At 43.9% G+C, this 25794-nt stretch overlaps 1 protein-coding gene across 7 annotated transcripts in view; it reads left to right on the forward strand.

Moving 5' to 3' along the window:
• Ptprt (protein tyrosine phosphatase receptor type T) overlaps nt 1-25794 on the forward strand; it is a 1096883-nt gene that overhangs the window by 807446 nt on the left and 263643 nt on the right. For all 7 annotated transcript variants that reach the window (XM_042276726.2, XM_042276732.2, XM_042276733.2 and 4 more), the window contains exons 10-11: nt 12367-12568; nt 13919-14021. In XM_042276726.2, the coding sequence (XP_042132660.1) occupies nt 12367-12568; nt 13919-14021 (305 nt within the window). The remainder of the gene's footprint in view (nt 1-12366; nt 12569-13918; nt 14022-25794) is intronic.

Below are 25794 nucleotides of genomic sequence, written 5' to 3' on the forward strand. Positions count from 1 at the left end.
GGCTCTCTCCTGGAATGCCTTGGGAGGTTGAAGCATGGGGATCACACAGTTGAGGCTAGTCTATCTACATGGTAAGTTATAGAATACATGGAATACATAGGGGGACCCTGACTAAAAAAAAATAAAGCTAAGCTATGATGTTTGGTAGGTGAGGCACATGAAATGCACTTTTCAACTTGATTATATTGGATATAACTCTATCAGAAGTTGAGGCAGTTTAGTAATTAGGAATCAAGGATATAACCTTTGCCTATGGCTCAATAATTTCATGATTCTACAAGGATGAACCAACATTTTTATTCACTTCCTAAATCCTAACAGGATTGGGGAGAAAAACCAATGAGATGAACCCACTTTTTGTTTTTTATCTTAAAAATAAAAATATTTGGGAATGACTGAGTAACAGTAGTATGGACCTGCCCTGGAACAGCTTAATAGCTTGGTTTAGTGGTAAAATATCTCCCAGGGGCTTATTTGGTTAGACACTTGTTCCCAAGCAGGTAGCACTGTTTGGGGAGGTAATGGAACCTTCAGGAAGTAGTTTCCAGCTAGTAGATGTAGGCCACTGGGTGGGGGGGGGGTGAACCTTGAGCATTAGAGCCCAGTCCAGATTTCACTCTCCCCTCTCTCAGCTTCTTGGTCTGTGGAGCTGTCCCAACAGGGCCCCTGCTGCTACCAACCAACCTGCTTCAGCCATCATCATGCCTTCCCCACCCTGAGGGGCTGTGACTCCCCAACCAGGAGGCAAAATAAGTCTCTCTCCTCGTCTGTTTCTCCTGCCAGATGTTTGATGGAAGCAGTGTAAAAGTCACTAATGCATTAGGGCAAGTCCCTCTGCGGTGGGATAGCCAAAGGTCCACACAGCTGACCCCCTCACCCCAAAAACTGGTCACAGAGGCTGGGTGAAAGTCTGTGGTCAGACTGGGTGATGGGATGAAAACGGAAGACATTAGCCATCTAATTACTCCACTTCAACCCCCATCGTACTCTATCAGGCTTTTCTGCCTCTATGTTCTTAGCCCTCATTTAGTCAGTGCTCTTATAGACTACTGCTCTGTGCTGGGACGGGTGCTTGGCAGTCACCGACAGCGAAAGAACAGGCATCTGTCCTCAGTGGAGGGTGCCCCAAGGCTGTCCCTGCCAATGAGGCTGTTGGTGTGACTGCAAGTTTCCAAAGAGCCAGCCTGCTCAAAGCCAACTGGAGAGGAATTCACCCTGCACCTCAGCAATTTAACCAGATTCAACTTAGCGAAACTGAAATTGACTGAGTGAGAAGTTGAAAGGCGAGCCGCTTACATCCCCAAACCTGAGTAGTCTTGCTTCGCTGGCTCAAAGCCATTGGGAGTATTGCTAGACAGACTCATTAAGCAAGAAGGTTTCTGCGAAAATGACAAAATCATAGCACCCCAGATACCCCAGCATGAGATTAAAAGCTGAAAGGAGGTTTAAGCTTCATATTATTAAGTGGCATTATGACAGTTTAGAAGGAAGGAGCTTTGCAGCCATCTGAATTGATGGTGGCCCTGCTATGGGATTGTCTGTGTGTAATTGTAAGAACTCTCTTCCTGAGTAGGGCAGAGGATGGGGGGAAGGCGGCAGAGCAGGAGGTAGGCCAGAGCTAAGGACTGGAGGAGCGATTGTTGGTAGAGGGAGCAGTTGTTGACAAGGACTCCAGCACTTGAACCCTGCCTGGAGGCTGAGGAATGACCATGATTTAGGGAGGGGAGGGCTGTGCATGGACATCCATGGTAGTTCCTGTCTCATTCCTCATTAATCAGCCTTGTGGCTTTGCCTGTTGGATGGTAAATACAAACCACCCTGGGCCAATTCCAGGAAAGTCACACTAGATAGCCAAGCTGGTCTCCAACTATCTACCCTCCCTCCTCTGCCTCTGCCTCTGCCTCTGCCTCTGCCTCTGCCTCTGCCTCTGCCTCTGCCTCTGCCTCTGCCTCTGCCTCTGCCTCTGCCTCTGCCTCTGCCTCTGCCTCTGCCTCTGCCTCTGCCTCTGCCTCTGCCTAAGTGATGAGATTACAGGCATGCACATCATACCTGGTTTCAGCATTTTGTTTTGAAATAGTTTTATATATTTAGAGAAAAATGTTACAAAAAATGAAACACACACACACACACACACACACACACACACACACACACATCCCACATGATAGAAAGTTTTCTACCCTGCATCCAAGTTTTCCTCAAATCAACATCTTCAAATGCATGGTATTTTTGTCACAAGTAAGGGGATAATTTCATTCTGTATTCCATGGAGTAGAGTTCAGACTTGGAGTCTCATTTTTTTCTACCTATGGACCCCACTCCCACACCATGCCATTGAATTGACATGTCTCTGTTCTCCAAAATAGTAATCTTCTCCCTCTAACCTATTTTTTTTGTTTTTGTTTTTGTTTTTCTCTGTGTAGCTTTGCACCTTTCCTGGAACTCACTTGGTAGCCCAGGCTGGCCTCGAACTCACAGAGATCCGCCTGCCTCTGCCTCCCGAGTGCTGGGATTAAAGGCGTGTGCCACCACTGCCGAGCCTAACCCATTTCTTTTTCCCTTCTTTCTCCCTTCTCTCCTCTCTCCCTTAGTTCTCCTTTTCCTCCTCAGCCAACCCAATCACTCTGGGACCCATCTTTCCCAAGCACTTGCCTGCCTGTGTTTGTTCAAAACTGTGTCTGCCTCGCCTGCCTTTCTCCTGGCCCCCAGATTCTAGCACAGAGCCCAACAGGAAGTGAGCTCCCAGTACCTGGCAGCTTCAACAGAGTGTGCACAGAAGCACCAGTCCCCATGCACTTTCCCTGGCTCTGCAGACTTCCAAACTCTAGGACTAAGTAGCAGGAGCACCAATCATAATCGCTTCTCCATTGTTATAATAGTCTTCAGCTGTCTAGGAAAAGGGGGCACAGTGGCCAGGAAGTCACTGGCAGGTGCACTGCAGACAGCTGTGTGTTCCACTGCTCTTCCAGAGGGATGCATTCCTTTTTATACTTAAATTCTCTGGAAACCAAGGGACCAACACTGTCCTTCCTAACAAGAGGGATTGCCTCGAGCTGGCCCCCTTCTGTGTGGCCTTGAGGCCTCCTGGGTGGCCTTGTCCATGTGTAGGAACATATTCACAGTGAGTGGGTCTGAAAAAGAAAATGACATGTCTGGGCTTAAAGGGAAGTACTTACTGCTTTATCCTGTGAAAGGGTTGCTTCTGCCTACCCTGTGATCTTGCTAAAAATTGGTCTATAAAGATGTGTGAAGTATGAGCACGGGAGGCCAGAGCCTGCTGGGAAGGATAATTTAGGGGACTGACCCTGCCAAAGAGTTCAAGATGGAGATACAAATGTCACTGTGAAAGTAAAGGGTGCTGAGCCCGGAGGAGGCTTCTGGAGCCTTGAGTCAGTGGGACACAGGTAGGCACTCAGTTTGTATGGGGTCATCCTACCAGACAGGCTATTACATTTAATCAACTTTGGTTTGCATTTATTCTAATTTGTTGTTGGCTTAAAATCCTGCCTTGCTTCTGACAGTGACCCATAAGCAAATTTGATGTTTTCCACTTGGCCATATATAAATACGGAACCAGGGTCTAAGTAGCTTGCTACTTCTTACTGTGTTCTCTAAGTATAGGGTGATCTCTTTAGTAATCATTCTTGGCTTTGTGTTTCCTGACACACAGTGACCCTCTAGATTCACAAATATCATCAAGAGAGGTGGGACTTTAGGGAGGCAGCCACAGTTAAGGACAGCCATGTTCTGTCCCTGCCATAGCTAGTACCCAACCCCATGCACAGGCTGCCTCCCCCTGACCCACACTTCACCATGTCCTCTCGTGGCCTCAGCGGAGGAAAAACGGGCAACCATAAGGAATTGATACTGTTTCTTTTTCGGATTAAATAATTTTTATGTGAACACACTGTTAGAATTCCTAGCCACTCCCCAGCTACATGACCACACAAGTGCTGTCCATCAGGCAGGCAGAATGCTTAGTCATCCCAGGGCCTCGAGTCCTACGAAATCAGCGTGCTACGTGCTATGTGTTACGTGATCACGTAATGTGAGCGCAGCATGATCACGTAATCTATGCGTATGCGTGGTATAGCTATGTAAGGCCATATGTGCATTCTTGGGAGGGACCCATGGGAGCAGATTCCACCCGTTTCCCCGCCCCCTTCTTCCACACGGTTTGCTTCTAGTAGGCCTACTGCACTCCCTCTCTTTACCCTCCCCTAATGAAAACTCTTTTAGTGGGTTTCGTTGTACCTCGTGGTTTCCCTCGCATGGTAAATAGTGCCACAAGTAAACAACACACACTCCCTCTCTGAAGTACTTCGAGTAAAATGTGTACTTCACTGTTTAGCTCTTTAGCCCATTTTTTAATTGGACTGTTCAGTATTTTGATGTCTAGTTTCTTGAGTTCTTTATATACTGTGGAGATTAATCCTCTGTCAGATGTGGGGTTGGTGAAGATCTTTTCCCATTCTGTTGGCTGTCTTTTGTCTTATTGACTGTGTCTTTTGCCCTGCAAAAGCTTCTCAATTTCGAGAGGTCCCATTTATTAATTGTTGTGCTCAGGGTCTGTGCTGTTGGTGTTTTATTTAGGAAATGGTCTCCGGTGCCAATGCGTTCAAGAGTGCTTCCTACTTTCTTTTCTATTAAGTTTAGTGTAACTGGGTTTATGTTCAGGTCTTTGATCCACTTGGACTTGAGTTTTGTGCATGGTGACAGATATGGATCTATTTGTAATCTTTTACATATTGAGATCCTGTTATGCCAGCACCATTTGTTGAAGATACTTTCTTTTTTCCATTGTATAGTTTTGGCTCCTTTGTCAAAAACCAGGTGTTCATATGTGCATGGATTAATGTCAGAGTCTTCAATTCGATTCCATTGGTCCGTATGTTGGTTTTTATACCAGTACCAAGCTGTTTTTATTATTATAGCTCTATAGTAGAGTTTGAGGTCAGGGATGGTGATGCCTCCAAGGGTTGCTTTATTGTATAGGATTCTTTTAGCTATCCTGGGTCTTTTGTTTTTCCATATGAAGTTGAACAATCAGACCACAAACCATAGAACCATGGAGGCTATATATATATATATATATATATATATATATATATATATATATATATATATATATATATATATATATATAGCATGGAGGTCCCAGGACGACTGTGGCTTATAATAAATTTCGGATTTACTCAATTATTGAAAAAAATAGCCAAATGAATGGAAACACATGAACTATGAACCAAAGGCTGAGGGGCTCCCAGCTAGATCAGGCCCTCTGAATAGGTGAGACAGTTGATTGGCTTGATCTGTTTGGGAGGCAACTAGGCAGTGGGACCGAGTCCTGTGCTCATTGCATGAATTGGCTGTTTGAAACCTGGAGCTTATACAGGGACACTTGACTCAGTCTGGGAGGAGAGGACTGGACCTTCCTGGACTGAGTCTACCAGGTTGATTGTAGTCCTCAGGGGAGGCTTTGCCCTGGAGGAGGTGGGATTAGGGAGTGGGCTGGGGGGAGGGAAGGGGGTGGGAGTGGGGAGAACAGGGAAACCTGTGGCTGATATGTAGAACTGAATGGTATTGTAAAATAAAATTTTTTAAAAAAAGTGTACTTCAAAAAACTTTCCATCATGCTTGTGCTTTCCAGTCTTGTGCCTCAGAGCCCTGTTCAGGTGACTCTTCCCTACTTTATCTTACCTCCTCTCTTAGCCATATGTGCCCTCTTTCCCTCAGAACCAAGATTTTTCCATCCCTTCTCCCAGAACAAGGCTGACTGATTAGCCTCACCCCTGACTTAGAAGCATCTGGAGCAGGGTCTTTCCTGGTTAGGACCTTTGAGGCACTGCTATATTTTTGTCCCCTAGCTGGCTAGCCAGCCTATCCTAATGAGAGAGTTCCAGGCTAATAAGAAACCTGTCCCAAAAGTAAAGAAGATGGTGTCCTTGAATATAGGCACTCAAGTGTCCTCTAATTGCCACGTACATGTGCATGCACCTGTTCATGAGTCCACACATGTGTACCCACAAACATGTAGACCTGCATGTATACATGAACACACATGATGAACAGGAAGACGCACACAGATGCGCGCGCGCGCACACGCGCACACACACACACACACACACACACACACATGAGCTTGAAGTGTAGTACAGAGGTCAGGAAACCCTTTCTATAAAAGGTCAGAGGGCATATTTTAGTGTATGTGGACCATTGGGCCCATCTCAGCCCCTTTAATTCTGCTGCTGTAGTGTGGAAGCAGCCATTGGAAACACAAATGAGTGGTGTGCCTGTGTTCCAGTAAGATTTGATTCCTATAGGAAGCAGGTAGTTCTGGATTTGACTCATGGTCTATGTTCTATCAACCACTGGGCTGCTAACAAACACATGACAGGAGGTTTGGGGGAGACTCATTGATGAATCATTGTATGATTAACATAAGGTTAGTGAATCAAGGGAGAGATGATGTGTCTTTATAGCTTTGAGAATATAAGGCAGGGGTAACTGGAAGCCACAGTAGGTGTTCATGCAAAATGTCACCTTCAGTGAGGTCTAAAGATGAGGAGTCATGGCTTAAGGAAGAAGAGTGGGAAAGAAGAAGTGTTCCAAAATGACCCATTAGCCTGTTCAAATGTCCTGTGGTTAAAGGGACTCTGAATCTTTTTAAGCAGTGAAATCAGGCTGTCAGGCCAAGGGGTATCACAGAAGTCAGCCCAGTTCCTGAGCTGGCTAAATCCAAGGGACACAGAGGCAGTCTCACCCCTCAGAACCAAGGAAAACCTCACTTCTTATGACAGGATATGTGAGATTTCTAGCTGTTGATTCCACTGTCCCCAGCCAGAGACAAGAGCAGCTTCTAGCATTTTGTTGCAGCCAGATCCAGTCCCCAGACCTCTGGACTCCTGTGTAGCTAGGCTCCCTTTCTCACTGGCCCTTCATTTCATGCTTGCCATTCTGATAAATGTTCCCTTTGCCCCACCTCCAGAGAGTCACGTGTCACCTCCTTCATTGGTGGCCATGCTCCAGTACAGTTCTCTTACCTTTCTTCCCTCCCTCCCCAGCGGGATCCCCCACTAACTTTGTAAAACTTGCAAGTTAAATTTTTCAAAGACTGTTTCTGACAAAGCAACGGGAATTAGATTTGGTGAAGCCCTTCATAAAAAATTGAAGACATGCTATATTAACATACATTGATTTATTCATAGTGTTTCATTACAAGTAAGTGAGGATCCTGTAATACCAGGAAAGGTTAGGAGAGCAGGGGAGCGTGGTATATTATATTGACAGCTCCGTCGAAATTGAGTCGCTTTTGGATTGAATTTGGAGCTCAGGAAAGGGTTGGCTAGTAAATAAGGCATGAGCTTTCACTCTCAGTATCTGTATATCAGCGGTGTTGCCACCAGCCCAGCCAGGGTCACTAGATCTGATTTTTAAGAAAATACAGAGGCATATCCTCACCACTGGTGCACTGGGGCCCCTGGCCCCAGGCACAGCTCGGAGCATCTCCCTCTTCTGTTGCTAGGAAACAGGAGTCCAGCTGTATACTTTCCCACATTTGCCCTCTGCTCTGTAGTCACCCTGGACTTCTCTCTGTGTGAGCCTTTCCCCACCTCAGGCCCTTGCCCAGCCTATTGTCTCTGCCTGGAACCTGAAGGGCTTTTTCCTCTGTTTTGACTCCATTCCACCCTTCAGGTTCGAATCTATTCTCTCCTAAGTCCCTTTCCGGAGCATTGCATCTTGGTTCAGTATTGCTCAGACGCAGCCTCTAAGCTAATGGTTTGATGGTGAGCAAATGATTGGGAAATGTAAGAAACACCAGTTTAAAAAACAAAACAACAACAAAAACAAAAAATAGAGATGGGAAGCAGAAAGTAAGGTACAGTGAATATGTGTGTGTACATATATATATATATATATATATAAAACTTTTTATTTTAATTATTTGTGTGTGTGCCTGCATGCACATGCATACATGTGAAGATCAGAAAATAGTGCAAGTACAGTTAAATCCTAAGAATTTGGAATTAATGCAGTCACTGAGAGTGCCCCAACCAGAAAAGCACGAAGAGTTGGAGGCCTACAGTGTTTGTCTCTGAGCTTGGGATGGAAAGATGGTCCCTAAAACTGCTATCCACCTGTGGGTGGATGTGCAGGTGTGGACTGGTTATGAAAACCCAGGTTATCAGCACTTGGAGTTTCTCTTCCTGGGCTCACTCTGATCCTAGCCAAGTCTGGCCTCTCTCATTAAGCACATGGTGCCATTGCTACATCACTACTGCCTCATACAGGAAATCACTCTGTCTCCAACATGTCTGCCACCTGTGCCAGGGATAAGAAACTGTTCAGCCTGGTTTGGCTCTTCTAGAAGCATGGATCATTTTTTTTTATTTATTTAAATGCTTTTGATTTGTGTGTGTGCATATGTATGTGTGTGTGTGTGTGTGTGTGTTTGTGCACATGTGCACATGTGCACGTGCACACGCACAGATGCTATGCTACACATGTGGAGGTTAGAAGACAACTTTTGAGGGTTGCTTCTCTTTTCTGACCTAGTTGAGGAAGGAGCTCTTGTTTTGCTGCTGCACTACATACTGCGATCTCACTAGTTGGTGAGCTTCCAATCTCTGCTTCCCAGGGTTCCATGGGAGCACTGGAATAGAGATGCACATCACCACATCCATTCTTTTTTTTTTTTTTTTTTTGGTTTTTTGAGACAGGGTTTCTCTGTGTAGTTTTGGTGCCTGCCCTGGATCTCACTCTGTAGACCAGGCCGGCCTCAAACTCACAGAGATCCTCCTGGCTCTGCCTGCGGAGTGCTGGGATTAAAGGCATGTGCCATCACCGCCCGACTTACCACATCCATTCTTGATGTGGGTTTCAGGCATCAAACTTGGCTTGCATGACTAGCACTTTTGCCTACTGAGTCATCCAGCTAGCCCTTAGTAAAATATTTCTTAATGTAACAAAGTGGATTTAAAAAAAAATTAAAGAATGCTATGTATCAGCAGCTGCAGTTGCCTGCTTGAGACCTGCTTAAGATCAAGCCAGTCAGACATCTAGCATGGTGGGATGGAGCTCATGAGCTATTGGCAGTTGATGACTTCTGGAAAGGGAGACACAGTTTTCTTTATAGGTAGGGCCTCTGGAAGGTCAGCTGTGCTCCAGTGGGTGGTCCCACACCCATGAGTATGATCAGTACAAGCTGGACTCAGTAAGATATTTAAAGAAAAAAATGGAGCTGGAGGGAAGTCTCAGTGGTTAAGAGCACCTGCTGCTCTTTCTGAGGACCTGGGTTCAATTCCCAGCACCCACACCAGGCAGCTCACAATCTTGTGTGACTCCAGTGGCAGCGGACCAGTCGCTCTCTTCTAGTCACTGTGGGTACCAGGCATGTATACAGCTAAGCGCTCATGAATATAAAATAAAAATAAAGCAAATAAATCTTTTTCACAAAGTTGGGAGGAGTTGAGGAGGTGGGGAGGGATCTGGGAGGAGTTGGGGGAAGAGTAGGAATTGAATATGATCAAAATACTTTGTGTGCAATTAATAAAAAATTATGTTAAAAGAATCCTGTGTAGGCTGCTTTACCAGCTATGTGATTCAAGGTCATGGCACTCGCACTGTCAGCCATGGAGGACAACACATAGCACAGATACCATTAGTTGCTTTGATAGCAGGGGAAATGCAGGCATCGAGGGAAGACCTCAAGACTTAAATACCCTAGCATTGCTGTGACATCTACCTTGTGACCAGTGGACATAGACAATTCAGGATTTGATTGTTGTCGATTCATGAACTTGGTGTCGTAGAGCATGGTCTTCCCATTAACCTCTGTCTGCAGTGGATCAGAAAACACAGCACTGATTCCCTCTCACAGATGGTTTGAAAGTGCTGATTCAATCCAAGTCATTTCCAGTTGAGCATCCCATGAATATAACTATCCTGATTCCTCCAACAAGATGTAAGCAAACACTACTGGTGTGTAAGATAGAATACATGGCCTGCATTCTCTTTCATGTGTGAGGCATGCATGTATGTGTGTATGCATATTATCGTGTGTGTGTGTGTGTGTGTGTGTGTGTGTGTGTGTGTGTGTGTGTGTGTGCATGTGCATATGGAGGTCTGAGCTTGGTCCTGGGAATTCTTTTTAATCAATCTCCCACCTTATTAATGTCTGAGCTTGGTCCTGGAAATCCTTTTTAATCCATCTCCCACCGTATTCGTTAAGACAGGTTCTCGGCATCAAACCCAGATCTTAACAATGTAGACGTTATCACTCCTGGAATTACAAGGGTGCCACTATTCACTATTCACAATCTGCATGGATTCTGGGGATCTGAAATCCAACCTCTTGCTTTCCTCCTGGCATTTACATCAATTCTGGGGAATCTGAACTCTATAGTTATCTTACTTATGTGGCAAGTACATTAACCACAGAACAATCCCTTAGCCCATGGTCTGCATTTTTAACAATGGAGCTACTGTACTTTGGAAAGTGGCTAGTCCAATTGAGTTATGTGCAATACCAGATACATACTAGATCTCTAAGATGTGAAATGAATTATGGAATGTGAACTAATTCATTAAATATTTTGGTGTTGATAGCAGGCTGAAATGATAGTATTGTAGATGTATTGGGTATGAGATATATTAATAAGATAAATTTGCTTTATAGTTACTACAGTATATTTTTACTAATAAGATTTATTCTTTGACAATTTTCCACACGTACATAGTATTTTATGATTACTATCTCCTCCATTCTCTCATCTTTTCCCCACTCCTTCCAGCTCCTGACTTCCCTACAAATCTCTTTCCAAAATCCATGGCTTTTGTTTTGTGTCCCCCTGCATTTAAGCTGGGCCATCTGTGTAATCCTGGGTTCAGAGCACTCATTTGATTCTGGTGGATTCAGCAGATACTATGCCTTCCCCTCACATAGTCTGTTAGTTTCCAGTACTTCAGCAGTAAGTGGTAAGGCCCCACCATGAGCTCCTCCCTGATCCATACCTAACTGTTGGCTGGGACATTCTTTTGTAGGCCCAGTGCCAGTAATGACATCAGATATGAATTCATGACCTCCATGAGAGTGCCATGCTTAAAAGAATATATTCTGCACCCCTTCTTTCTGTCTTTGGCCTCTTACATTCTTTCCACAACCCCTCTGTAATGATCTCTGTGATAACCTCCTTAGGATGTGGTGTGAATATCTTGTTTGGGACTAAGCCTTTAAACCATTTGTTCTCAGCATCTGGTCTGGCCACAAGTTCTGCATTCCCTTGTATCCACTGCAAAGAGAGGTTTCTTCTCTAATTTGGGCTAAGAGTATCCTTTGTGGATATAAACATAGATGTGTAGAAGGCAGCTTGATGTTATACCTGTTCAGCTAAGCAACAGTGTAGTATGTTTTCCCACTGGTTCCTAAGACCTCCTCAGTCACAAGTGTTTGACTGGGAGTACAGTACCGGGAATGAATTCTTTCTCATTGGGTGGGCCTCAAATGCAAGCAGAGAGTTGTTGGTTACTCATATAATATTTATACCATTATTGTACCAGTGGGCACATCATGCCTGACATGTTGGTAATGTGGTTCATAGCATTCACAGCTGGGTAAAAGCATTAATTTCCTCCCTGCAGCAGCCTGTGTAGCACTGTTGGATACTACCATGAAAGGTAGCCAACAGGGAGGAAGCCACCAGCTCAATGGCAGTTTGATTTATCTATACTTTGCATTCAAGGTGTGTGGTATCTTCAGGAACAGGGTCTCCCAAACCAACAGCCACAGAGGTATTCCAGACCTAAAACTGAAAAATTTGTTTTGTGGTCCATTGCTTCTAGGGCTGGCATTATCTATCCATGAGAGGCATCTGCCATCAAATTCTTTTATGTTTTTAGATTGGATTACAAGGTAGCAGAGAGAGCAAGTTTCTAGGTGGCTTTTCTTATCCCCTTCATTTTGGTAAACCCCTCCCCATTCTCCCATCTCCCCATCTTCTATCCTTCATGCTGACTAAACCTTTCCACTTCCAACAACCTCCCTACCCACCCACATTTTACTTATGTGCTACTATTTCCCCTCCCTTGGGGTAACTCCCACACAACTGCCCTCTTTCTAAACTCCGGAAGCTGAGGGAGTATGGAAAACTTAAGAGGGCATCCTCTGATTGTGTTAGATATGGCTGTTCCATGGGCTCGTCAGTAGAAAGCTCAGGGCTGTGGTTGTCTGTACTGTACCAAGCAGCTCTGTAACATGGTGTGTGGCTTGCCTCTCTTCTCCTCCCTGGCCCTGCTGCTCCTCTCCAAGGAGCTTCCTTAGTTACTGAGTAGGGCATTTATGTGCTTGCTTATCACTTTGTCATACAGATTAACTACAAGGCTGTTGGCTCACTGGATCCAAGTGCTGACCTGTCCAGCCAGAGGGGGAAAGTGTTCAAACTCCGGAATGAAACTCACCACCTCTTTGTGGGTCTGTACCCGGGGACCACCTACTCCTTCACCATCAAGGCCAGCACAGCCAAGGGCTTCGGGCCCCCTGTCACCGCTCGGATTGCCACCAAGATCTCAGGTATCTCTTTTAGAGAGAGAAAAGGTGGGGTCGGGGGTAGGTTATACTCCTCTCTTCTGCAGTCTTCATAATATCCTGGAGTAAAAACAAACAAACAAACAAACAAACAAAAAAACAGAGCCGACTATCACTGATAGCAATGGAACAATTTACACAGTGACATCACTATTGGGTTGAAGAAAGTCCCATTGATAAACTTTCTGAAGTTCACCAAATAACATGCCCTGGGGTGGAAGTAAAAGAGAGAGAGAGAGAGAGAGAGAGAGAGAGAGAGAGAGAGAGAGAGAGAGAGAGAGAGAGAACAAGAAGAAGAGGGAAGAAGAGGAGGGGGGTACATAAAAGTTGGTTTGTATATTTTATTTTCCAAATAGAATACTTTCCAATATAAGACAACCACAGCATCAGCTCTCATGAAATGTCTGATGAGTGAATGAATGAATGAATGAATGAATGAATGAATGAATGAATGAATGAATAACTAAGCTCAGTAGTCCAAGATTACAAACTGTCTCTACCACTAGGGTATACCACATCGCCTGAGCATTAAAACAGAACCATTGCAGAATGCTTATTTACAGCTTCCATATCTTGGAATATCTATTCAATATGGTCTGCATGCATATGTATTTTGCATGTGGTTTTGCAGAAGCCATGATATTTTGTAGCTTAATGTTTCCACTTATCCTCATCCCATAAGTATTTCCCACACTGCTGCATTGCTTTCATTATAATGTCTGTCAACTGGATGGACGTAATTTAATTAAGCAGTCCCTTGTGGTTGAATATATTTGGTGTTTCTACGTTTTTATAAAATAGCGCTTCAATAAACATGTTACAAAATAAAGTTTAAATCGTTGATTGGGATTATAACTTTAGGATTAAATTCAGAAATTGAAAAAAAAGCATTAAAAGAGATGTGGGTTTTAATAGCTCATAATACAAATGGCTAAATTACCCTTTCAAAGGATTAGATTTAGTCACACTCCTGTGGGGGGAGAGGGTCTTGTGAAAAAAATGGAACTAATTCATCTTTGCTTTAATTTGCATCTAAATGTGTTTAACGAGGTTGACTCTGTTTTCACATCTTTATAAAGTACTTACATATCCTGCACGTTCCTTTTTTTCTGCATGGGAGAGGCGCTTTTTGATGATGCTCATGCTCACACCCCTTTAGACTCTTGCACCTGGAGAAAAGCTGCAGATGGGAAGTCAAGGCCTCCTATGCTGAAGGCCTCTGATACCATGGGGTTCTCACTCACTACCTCTGTTCAGCTAGGCTGGGATCAAGGGGATGTGTCAGAGGCATTTGATACCTGTACTCCTCAAGTCCAATTTCTCTCTCTTGCCCAGCTCCATCGATGCCTGAATATGATGCAGACACACCACTTAATGAAACGGACACGACCATCACAGTGATGCTCAAACCTGCCCAGTCACGGGGAGCCCCAGTCAGGTGAGGAGCTATCATTTGTGGCTTTCTTCCTCTATACCTCATGCATCTCCAGATGAATCACATGACTGGCAATGTGCCTGGATAAGATAAGCCAGAAACCAGATTTTCCATAAGGAAGATGGTCAGCAACTCTAAGCCCAATTCAGAGGCAGGAACTGAGCCAGGGTCTTCTCTCTCCACAGTGAACATCAGTTCAGAGAGAACATCCTGGTAGGGACCTGAAATGATAGAACTTTCTGGAGTGGTAATTAAGGAAAATGTAGTTAGTGGGTGGAAAACTTAGACACAATAATCTTTGCAATAATCACCCGACTCACTGCCATAATAGACAGACAGACAGGCAGGGAGGGAGGCAGGCAGGCAGGCAGGCAGACTGTATTCTCCAAAGAATTTTCTCACATATTTGAAATAGGATGAGCTAAAGGGGCTGGTTCAGTCCAGAGCTATGAGGTGTTAAAGTACCACAGGGCTATGCCTTTAGGATTACACTGCTTATTTTAATGAGAATTTGTTGGGGTCCAAATGGGCACCCAGGCACCAAGAACATCTCATTAGCTAGGTTGACTTGTGCAAGTTCATGGCTATCAGAATGGGCTGGCATTTATTTTAAACAAGATCCCCTTTGAACAAGGCAACAATATTGACTATTGATTTTGATCAGAACTCCAGGTCTCAGGACTTCAGTCCATTGAAATGAGTAGAATGTTAGGTAGAACTTCCAGATTGGTTCAATTCAGTCTAACAGGCATAAACCAGGTACCTTATGTGGGTGGGATGTGGGGGCTGGAGACAACAATGATTCACCGAGCACACATCTTCATTAGTTTAAGTGCTTGGGATAATGGTATCAAACTAGTCATATGTTCAAAGGAAGCCAACCTGTAGTTTAAAAAGCAGACATACGGAATAGTTACAATGCTGCCTTATGGAAATCTTCACAGGGGCTTATAAACAATTAGAGAAAACTCCCAGAGAAGGTGACACTCAGTTGTATAATGTTTGACTTGTTGCAAGTGTTCAGTATGGATCAGGATGGCTTGTTCAAAAAGGGAACAGCCATGCTGAGTTAAGTTTGCTGTAATGTAAAGAGCAAAGGCAGAGTGGTGATATGGAAAGGAAACTATGTCTGAGAGGCTCAGGCTGATTTGAGGACCATGGGGATCTGCTATGGATTGGCTTTTAGCAGCATCACCTTGCATGTCCCTGAGCTCCAGGAGATTAGCCTAGAAGGAGGGTCTTGAGGTACATAGTCCTGATCTTCATTCTCAACCCTCATTCACCTCTACTAAGAAATGATAATGGTAGGATCAACAGAATAAATGAACAAAAAATGTGGAAGTCCTTGCCTAGTATGAAGCTGGATAATGGTGCGCTTTACTAGGCCCAGGAAATATGGCCCTGCAGCAGGTTGGGATGATGCTCATGGGCCTCTCACTACAGGATGTCAGAACTGTCCTTCCTTTGACAATCCAAAGCAGATGCTGGCATTTCAAACCAAGATTTTCATTCCCTGCTTTCCCTCTAACTGCTCTGATACATTGTCCTCATTTAATTTCACATATATATATATATATATATATATATATATATATATATATATATATATATATGAAAGGAACAAGGAAGCTGAGATGCAGAAACAAGGCAAAGGGACCTTAAAGAGCCACATTGTATTGCTGTGTTACCATCATCTTATTATCAGCATACTCTCTGTATGCTCATCAAATTCCTGTAAAGCACCCCCCCACACACACACACACACACTTTGAAGAACAAGACAAACCAAAGCTAATGAGTTGACTTAGACCATGAAACAAGCAGGCTAGGCAAGACAGAAGCCTGATTCTGACCCTAGCTCCACATTCATTTTACAGAACCACGCCATCTTGCTAGGAGGATGGTATGCATGACATAGTTTGCTGACATTTCCATCTTTAAACATTAAAGGAAATGTCACTGCTCAAAGGGGAAATGGTTGGTGTCTAGGAATCTCTGGCTGCCTTCCTTCTCAGGGCTCTGGTTCACTGAGAGTGGGTGTACCCTCTGTGTCTGGGATTATTTTCAGACCAGAGTCTGGGCATTTGCCAAGATGGAGAGGAGATGAAGCAATGGCATAAAGGAGGCCTTTCAGGACAACTGTCGCGAGAGCAGAAACACCACTGTACATTTCAGTTACAGTGGCCTGACTCCACCTGGGCCTGAGTCCTGGTCATGAGGATAGGAATCTTGGAGGCATATGGCCACACAGATATTTATTGAGTACTTGCTATATCCCAGGAAGTGAGCTAAGCAATTTGGGTATAGCATGAAGCAAGAAAGGCTCACTCTGCCTTCTTGAGGCGTATCATCTTGCAAGTGTGTCACAGAACAGATGAGGAGGTGAGACAATGAGCCTATACGTAGACAAATAAAGTCATAAAACAAATCAATATGACTGTCCAGACTGAAAGAACTGTGAGTGAGGTGGAAAGATTAACTACATGTGGGAAAGTTGGCACTGAGGTGCTCTGTAGGCTGGGAACTGGGAGCAGGTAAGAAAGCAACCTGGGACCCAAAGGCTTGAAGCAAGCCTTTGGCCAAAGATGACCCAAATCATATTTGAAAGTGGAGAAGATATCCTAATACCTGATAGCATAGTGTGGTAAATGTAGTATACAGCAATTTATAACATGTTTCACATAACTAGAAATACATTAACATTCCCAACACATAGAAAAGATGTTTCAGAAGCCCAGTTATCCTTAATCAATCATAATATATGATATGTTCAGGTATCGAATTATTATTTGTACCCAGTAAATAAGTACAGATATTATATGTCAATTTAAAAATAACCATATTTAAGAAAATAATTCGGTACAGCAAGATGGCTCAGCAGGTAAAGGTGCTTATCACCAAACCCAAAGATGGGAGTTCAATTCCTGGGATCCACACAGCAGGTGGAAAGACCAGATGCATGCAAGTCGTCCTCTGACCTTTAAACTTACATGTCCCTCTCTCCCCCCACAGATCAACAAATATAAACGTATACAAAGACTTCACCATTGATAATATTTTTTCTTCTGTTACACGGTCTGACTCTAAGTACTCTGGTGGATGAATTGGGTGGGAAATACCATCTCTTATTTCAGAGAGAGATTGAAGTCTGTGGCGTTAAGTGATGTTACAGGTCCTGGCAGATAAAGCCAGTTGTCTTGTTAATTTTCTCATGGCTGTCACAAAACACCAGACCAAAACAATTTAAAGAAGGAATAGTTTCTTTGGGGTCACAGTTCAAGGGTATAGTCTGTCGTGGCAGGAAAGTTATCGTTACAGGAGTCTGAGGCAGGTCCCATTGTATCCCCAGTCAGGGAGCCGTGAGTGATGAATTCTGATGCCCATTTCACTTTCTCCTCTTCACTCAATCCAAGACCTCACCCTGTGGAATGGTGCTGCTCACATTTAGGATAGGTTTTTACACCTCAGTTAACACATTCTAGAAACCCCCTCACGGAGGCAGAGATTTGTCACCTGGTCATTCTAGATCCTGTCAGGTGGACAACTTGTGTTACTATCAGGTAGCTGAGCATAGACCAGGCTCTGAGGTCATTGCTGCTCAAGTAGTTCTGGCTTCCTATCCTACTGTGTCAGGGGATCTGGAAGGACTATTGGGGATGGTGCAGTATAGTCGTATCTTTTGCCTTCCAGGAGATGACTTCTGGGGGGATCCTCTAGCTGGATTGTGTGGGCCCAACCTATAACCTGTTCCTCTGTTTTATCCTACTTAATTATCACAGATTCATACCTAAGCCTTGGCCTCCAGGCCTCTAGACAGTCTTTTCTTCCACCAACCCACAGTGCTTTTCTGCTGACAAAGCCAAATTCCAGCCTCCCACTCTTTAGAAGCCTCCCGAGTTCGGCTCCTTCTCGGAGGGCTGAGAATTCAGAGCTAGAAGGAGGGGAGCATTGAGGAGCCCACTGCATGAGGTTCCTGTCCCCTCACCCTGCAGCCAAACCACCTCGGCAGCGTGGCCTATTTTTCTAATACTCCACAATGGAGATTTATTGCTTTTGTATTGCTCTCCTCAGGCTTTCAAAGATTTATTGGTTTTTAAGTGACAGAATCCCAGAATTGCTTAAAAGATCAATCAAATGGTGACTAGAATCTAATATTCAGCCCCGACTCGAACACGCTGAGCCTTCTTCCCCCACGCCCCACCTGTCACACTGATGTATCTGTGGTAACCTTCATAAGAAAGTAACTTGCCCATGAATTAATCACCCGTAATGCAGTCTTTGCAGTGAGAATGGGGGCCCTGCAACAAAATTTGTGAGAGATGCTTCTCATCCACGGCAGGCTTTCTTGCAAGTATCCTTTCCTGTTCTCTCCTCTCTTATCCATTTAGTCACTTGCATTGTCCCTTGACTTGCAGATTAGCCCTGGATGGAGACACTGCTTCTCCAGCCCTATTCTCCTGGTCAGCAAGCACACCCTTGCTGATATGTCTGTCAAGAGCATCTCTCTCTCAGGTCCATCCCCCACCAAACTGCTAGAGTGGTCCCTGGGAAGCACAAATTGGATCAACTTAGCTTCCCTGCTTAAAATTCTTAAATGGGTCACTAGTTTTCTATTGCATTAAGTTGAAGCTTCTTAGTATGAAATTCAAGGCCTGTCAGCATCTAGCCTTAACCTTATTTCTACTTTCATTTAAATTCACTCTGCCCCTTCACCAGGTTTTACTCAACAGTGACCCATGTGATTCCTTTGTGGTTCTTCCCTGAGCTTTTAACTGTGTTATACATGAATTTGTAAGCTTCCTTTGTTTTGAATTTTTGTTTGTGGTTTTATTGTTTTAGATTTGTTTGTTTGGGCCCCAAGAGATTTGAAGGCTTGGGTCTCCTTCACATGGGATAATGTCTAGTCCACAGTTGATGCAAACAAACTAACAAAAATACGAAAGCAAAGCAAACCAAAGAAAACCCAACAAGTAGTTGCTAAAGTGTGTCATTATTGAATTCAGCAAATTTGTCATGCCAACCTTGTCGATTCCAGACACTAAGGTGATGTGCATTTTCTTCAACTTCCTTCTATTCCAAAACAGATTGTCATAGGATAGATCTTTCTCTAACAATAAAAATGCCCTTCTTTGTGGGCTGTCTGGCAGGATCTCCACTGACCACACATGGCTGTCAAGCACTTGATACATTCCTGCCATAACAGAGGAACTGACTTGTTTTATGGTGGTCACTTTTGATCAGTGTGATATTTCAACACAGGTGCAGCACACACTGATCAAAGCCAACCTCCCTTTATCTACTCTTCGCATGGACTTCCAACCTCTAGTTACCACTATTCTGCATTCATGCAAACTTTTCTTGGTTGTCTGTATATGAGAGAGAACATTCAGTCCATGCCTTTTTGTGTCTGGCTCATTTCTTTTGACACAAATTTCTCTGGTTTCATTCATTTTCCAACAAATGACAGGATTTCATCTTTCTTTATGGCCAAATAATTCTCCATTGGGTAGATTTACTGCATTTTCTTTATCCACTCACCTGCTGGTGGGCATCTAGGTTGATTCTGTGTCATCCCCATTGGCAGTGTACCCTGAAGTCGGGTAGCTAGATCACAGACTAGAGTTTCCTTTACTCTACATCCATGCAGGCATTATTTTTCATTTGATTTTGATAACAGCCTTTCTAAATAGAGTGATGATACCTCCTTGTAATTTTGATTTGTATTTCCCTGGTGGCTAATGATACAAAGCATTCTAAACACATTTATTGGCCATTTGTCTCTCTCCTTTTGAGGACATAGTGACTACTTCTGATTTGGGATTACAGGTATATAAGGGCAAACAAGTATGAAAACGATACAAGTGATGATGATGATGATGATGTATGTGTGTGCCTAGGGGTTTCCATGACAGTTAAGTGCGTAGTCATCCAGCATGAGCCTCCTGGGTGTGGAAGCTGGAGGGCTTCCTGGAGGTCATGCTGCCTGATTGAGGTCTATGGAATGAAGGGTATTTAATGGAAGAGAAAGGATTGTGACTGAGAGGAACCAGCACATGCAAGAGCTGATGCAGAGAAGTGTAGCAGGAACCTTAAAGAGCCTGATTAATAAAATCAAACCTGAACCAGGTATTGGTGTGAACATTGGAAGGTCAGAGAGACAGAACAAACCACAGCTAACCTCACCTGGCCAACTTCTCGGCTGGTCTTGTTTCCTCAGACTGGAAGCCTCTGTGTCCTCATATCCGAATGGCTCTCAGCTGAACTGTGCTGCTCAAAACCTAAAAGCTTAACTAGTCAAATGCTTAACCAGCTAAATGCTTAACCAGGCCAAATGCTTCTAGTTTCTGATCCTCACGCCTTATATACCTTTCTGCTTTCTACTACCACTCCCTGGGATTAAAGGCTTGCTTTCTGGGATTAAAGGTGTGTTGAATCACCATGCCTGGCTGTATCCTTGAACACATGGATTTCTGCCTCTGGAATGCTGGGATTAAACGCGTGTGCTACCACTGCCTATCCTTTATGTTTAATATTGTGGCTGTTCTGTCTCTGACCCCAGATAAGTTTATTAGCATGCACAATATTTGGGGGAATACAATACCATAGAGAAGGCACACGGGGTGCTCTAGGGGCCACAAGTAATCCAGTGTGCAGGGGCAGAGGTGAGGTGAGAGGAGGGTGGCGACAGGGGCCAGAACAGTAAGGTCTTTGCTCTGGGTTTAGACTTCATCATGATACGTGTGTGTGAGGGGGTGCTATTCAGCAGATGCCCACATTTGGTTCTCTGTGTTATTAGTGTCTGTTCATACCACTCTGCAGGTATGCCATTTATTACCTTTTCAGCATCCAGATCAGCTGCCACATCCCAGACTGTCTTGCCTCCATCATGAATGCAGAATGCACCATCTTTTCCAGTGATGCACTCTGCCTTCACCACTGTTTAGTCAGGATTTGTGTGGAGTCTGTATCAGTGACTATGGCTCCTTGAGTGCAGGAACTAGGTCCTAGAACCCACCTAAAGCCTTAGACCTATACATTCTTCCCACTGCATCTGCCTCCCCTGTTGGACATAGTAGGACAGAATCAGATTAAGCTTTATCCAGCAGCTTCACTGGGTAGTTTTGGACCAGGTACCTGATTCTGTGAGCTTCAAGTTGCCTGTTTATAAGTGGAAACATTTATACACACACACACACATATATGCGTGTGTGTGTGTGTGTGTGTGTGTGTGTGTGTGTGTGTGTGTGTATATATATATATATATATATATATATATATATATATATATATATATATATATCAGCTTTAAAGGTCACATAACATGGGTTTAGGACAACTGGCAGTTTCCAGGCATTTTCTAGTCAGACTGTGGAAGGAGGGGATGCCCTCTAGCTCTAGGTGGTCACAGGCAGGTTTATCTTCATAGCCTTCTGTGAGCTCATGCCTATATGCTGTGTGTGTCCATACACTCAGGTGAGGTTGGTAACAATGTAGATGATCTGGGAACCCAATAGGCTCAAGGACTGGATGGAACATAATAGGTGGTGCAGAGGTATGCTGGGTACCTCTCAGGGACCATCTACAAGGTTGGTTAGAACTTGTGACCTGTTATTATGACTTCTGGAGGCATGGCACAGCTCCAGCCTGTAAGATCAGATATACAAGACTGAACACCAGAAGGCAGCGTATCCAGCCAATGCCTTCCAAAGGTCACAGCAAACTGTGTTTATTCCCTGATGAGAATCCACGGGTCTCACGCAATTGACAGGAGCATCTAGTTAGGACTGCACATTCTGAAATGCACAGTGATTAAAGTACAAATTAGAGACCCAGCCAACTTTTAGAGAAAGAAGAAACTTTACTAGGAATAAAAGCAAACTATTGCCAAATTTCCTCCAGGATTCCTTTAATAATGGCAAAGCCCTGAGTGGGAGCACACAAAACAACCACAGAAGGGTTTTGCTGGTCCGTGGAGCTGCAGCGAGCAAAATTGGAATCATTACCATCTGATTCTCAGACACCCGCATATGATTGTGTCCAATTAGAAAGAAGAAATGAAAATTTGGAGGATTTATTAGCATGGGGCAGCCTGAGGAGTTTGTGAGTCCCAGTTCACATGGAGATAGATGAGAAACAGCAATTACAATCATTCTCTAAGCCTTGTTTGTTTTGTTCAGTCCCCACAGTTCTCTGGGCCACCTTTGCTGGGGGCTAAATATGAGGAATTCTGTGCACCCTGCTTTGCAGGGAGCATGTGGTGGAGATGAGAGGTATTTCCTATAACCTGCCAGAAGATTTAGCTCTGTAAGTAACTAACACAGCCTGTATCCATGCCCAAAAGCATGCTGGGAGCACATCACATGGGATTAGGGAAGATGAGGAGCCAGAGACAAGAAGCAATGGAAATCAGAAATAATAGGATGTGTGCGGCTGCATTTTTCTTCCCACAGCTTAAATATGGCACTAAAGAAACATACCGCTTTAATTAAAGAGATGTGGAGCTTCATGAAACCACCCAAGGAGACAAGGGTCAGTCCTGTATTCAAGCACAGAACTACGGGCAGACAGATAAGTCAGTCTTGTTGCAAAAGCAAATAAACAAAAAGACAAAGTATGTGAGGCTGCAGATGCATTGTTTCGCTTCACTATGGTAACCTTTTTTGCACTCTCATCCATCTTAATATCACTCTATCTACCATCTATTTCACAGCATCACACATAACTTGGATATACATAATAAAGTTTATCTGTTTAAGGAAAGAAAGATTATTCAGGGAAACCCCAGGGAAGAAAGGTGGCACTTAAGTAGTTTAGACAGGCTTGCATTCACTTCAGCTCACCATAGCTGCCTTGCAGCATTACCTTTATAAACCATCCTACCCTCCTCCAACCTCACCTGCAGCCCTGCAATGTAGCTTACTGAGAAATGGCTCTGGTGTTGGAACTTGGGATTATATCACTCAGGCTCAAACCAAGAAGGAAAAACAGGTGTTTGGAGAAGAATGTTTTAAATGGAGCAGTCAACGGAACATGAAGAGTGAGAATGTTCTATTTTGGACTGTCTGCCATCTGGGGAGATGGAGACTGGGGCTGTTACTGCCGTGAGGGAAAGGAGAGTGTGGTTGCCATGTTCACCTCCTACCACAGCAGCTATTTAAACTCTAGAAGTCTGTGGTGCTGGAGAGGCCTCTGAGCAGAGGTTTGCATTTGGAAACTCTAGCATCTATGTGGCATCTGAAGATCCAGAGGGGAGAATGACCTCATTCAAGGAGAGTGAAGAGATGAGTAGCAGGACTGAGCTCTGTGACACCCTACCAAGGGGCCACTCAGAAAATGGACAGGCTTGTGGAGAAGTAGAAAGAAACCCAGGTCAATATGACTATATTTTAACTTCCTTTGTAAAACAAGAAAGTAAAAGTAATAGCAGTTATGGGTGCAGTGGCAGGCCGCGGGGGCGGGGGGGGGGGGGGGGGAGGGAGGGCGTTGCAGGGAGAAATGGCCAACATTTTTACTTTAACCTCTAATAGAAAATAAGAAAGAAGGCTAGAGAGATGGCTCTGTAGGTGAGTGTATCCTGTTGATGCAAAGAACTGGAGTTCGATTGCCAGCACCCATATCAGGCAGGTCATAACTGATTGTAACTCCAAATCTAGAAGGATCTGACACCTCTGCAATTCGTGGGCACCTGCACTCATATGCTCATACACACACACATAGATATACATACAATTTTTTAATTAAAGGAAAATAAAAAATACATACAAGTTGACCCAGGACTATAGAAAAATGAAGGATAATGCTCTTAACCAAAGTGCCTGAACCTGAGCCATTTGGGATAAGCTTGCTTTAAAAATAATCTGGAGGTAAGGGCTCAGGAGGTTAAGAGCTCATGTTGTCCTTGCAGAGTCAAAGTTCACAGTACCCACATTGAGTAGCTCACAACTGCTTGTAACTCCAGCTACTAGAGATCCAACACCCTCTTCTGGCCTCCACAAGTATCCCATGAAACTGTACAAACATACACAGACACACATACACACAATGAAATATAAGAAAAATATGTTTTAAAAATATAAAGGTAGATGTTCATGTGGAAGAGATCCTGAGGGCTGGCAGGCCTTAGTATTGTCAAAGAATCTGTGTAAAGGGAAGAGACAGGATAAAAATGCAGGGAATAGTGGTCTATGAATAAGATGCTAGAAGGTAGGCCATAATAATAAACCCCCTTGTGGGATAGTACGGTTATAAGATACTAGATGACTAGAATCCACTGCACAAGGATGCTCGATGTGTGGTCCTGGACTCAAGATGAAGGTGTCTGAAGTCAGTTCTATCAAGGAATAGACCACAGAAAGAATGGGAGGGCTGCCTCAGTAGATGTAGCTTTATGATGCTTACCTGCTCTCCACATGGGAACTTACGCAAGAGCAGCAATGACTGCAAGATGCCTTCCCCATGTCCTCTTCTTTCTCCAACTCTTATTCCATGCTGGCTTCTTCTTCTTCTCATACTGTTCTGGGCCCCAGGGCAGTGTGCACCACTTCTGGGTCTCAGATTTTGAGGATCTGGTAAACAGTGGCTCACAACTCTCAGTCTGCAACTGCCCAAAGATCAGACTTTCAAGTCTGCCTCCATCTGTACATTTCCGTATCCTGATCTATTGATGTTTTCCTGAGCTAGCACATAGATTTGTGCAACCATAGTGTCCAAGGAGGCTTGTTCTTCTGAAAAAAATTTTCTATGCAATGTCTGCTTTAGCTGCCTGGAACAGGTCAGAGCTTCCTCCTCACAGTAGCAGTAAGAGAGATGACCCTGAAAACCCTGGATTTTTGGGTAGTAAAAGAATAACATAAAGATTACAGTCTATATGGCTAGGAAGAATTTATGCTTACCCTAACTGTTACCATACAACCCACCCTTTCCTGGCCTGGCTACAGCTACTTAGGTTTTGCTGTTTGGCTAGTGTGTTTCCACTTGTATTGACTCTGGAAGACATTTTTTAAAGTTTTTCAAACATATAAAGAAAGTGTCCATTTTGAGAATAGAAAATAACAGCCCAAATAAGAGAAGAAGGACTCAATATCAGGACATTAGACCTGAATTGTCTAAGACTGTAGCTACCACCTGCATGTGGCTATTTAAATTAAATATATGAAACAAAACATTAGCTCATTAGTCACATTAGCAACATTTAAAGTATCCAGTGTGCATGGGTAGTGATTAGATACAATGTTGAAACGATATTTCTGTCATAGTAGAAAATCTTATCTTGTGTTGTGCTGGACCCTATAAGGATTGATGAAAAGAAGTCCTGGTTTCAAAGAGATCATTGATGCAGGTATTTGAGGATAGAGATAAAGCTCAGTGATCCTTCTGTGAGAGAGGAACAGAATGATAATTACTCAGATACAGGTATAGAACATTAAGTCCCTGGAGGCCTGCCATTGGGTGACTTGCTGCTGAGACCCTGACCTACTGAACTGGAGCTTCAGAATCCCACTCTGTCATCTTCCCCAGGGATCACACCTACCTAGGGATACTGTTAAACTCCTCTATGGTTCAAACTTTTATAAAACATACAGTTGCCTGGAGAGCTAGTCCACCCGCAGGTGCCTGACCATGTCCAGGGATGAAAAGATGGGGCCCAAGAATCTGCGGTTAGAATACATTCCCAGGTGACACTGGTCCTGCTGGCCCACACTTGAAAACTAGCCATTTGGCCAATAGGAGGCCCAGGTGGAGAAAGGAGCCTCTGGAGCCTACACAGACAATCAGG

Source organism: Peromyscus maniculatus, chromosome 4, assembly GCF_049852395.1.
Source record: "Peromyscus maniculatus bairdii isolate BWxNUB_F1_BW_parent chromosome 4, HU_Pman_BW_mat_3.1, whole genome shotgun sequence".
Taxonomy (NCBI): domain Eukaryota; kingdom Metazoa; phylum Chordata; class Mammalia; order Rodentia; family Cricetidae; genus Peromyscus; species Peromyscus maniculatus.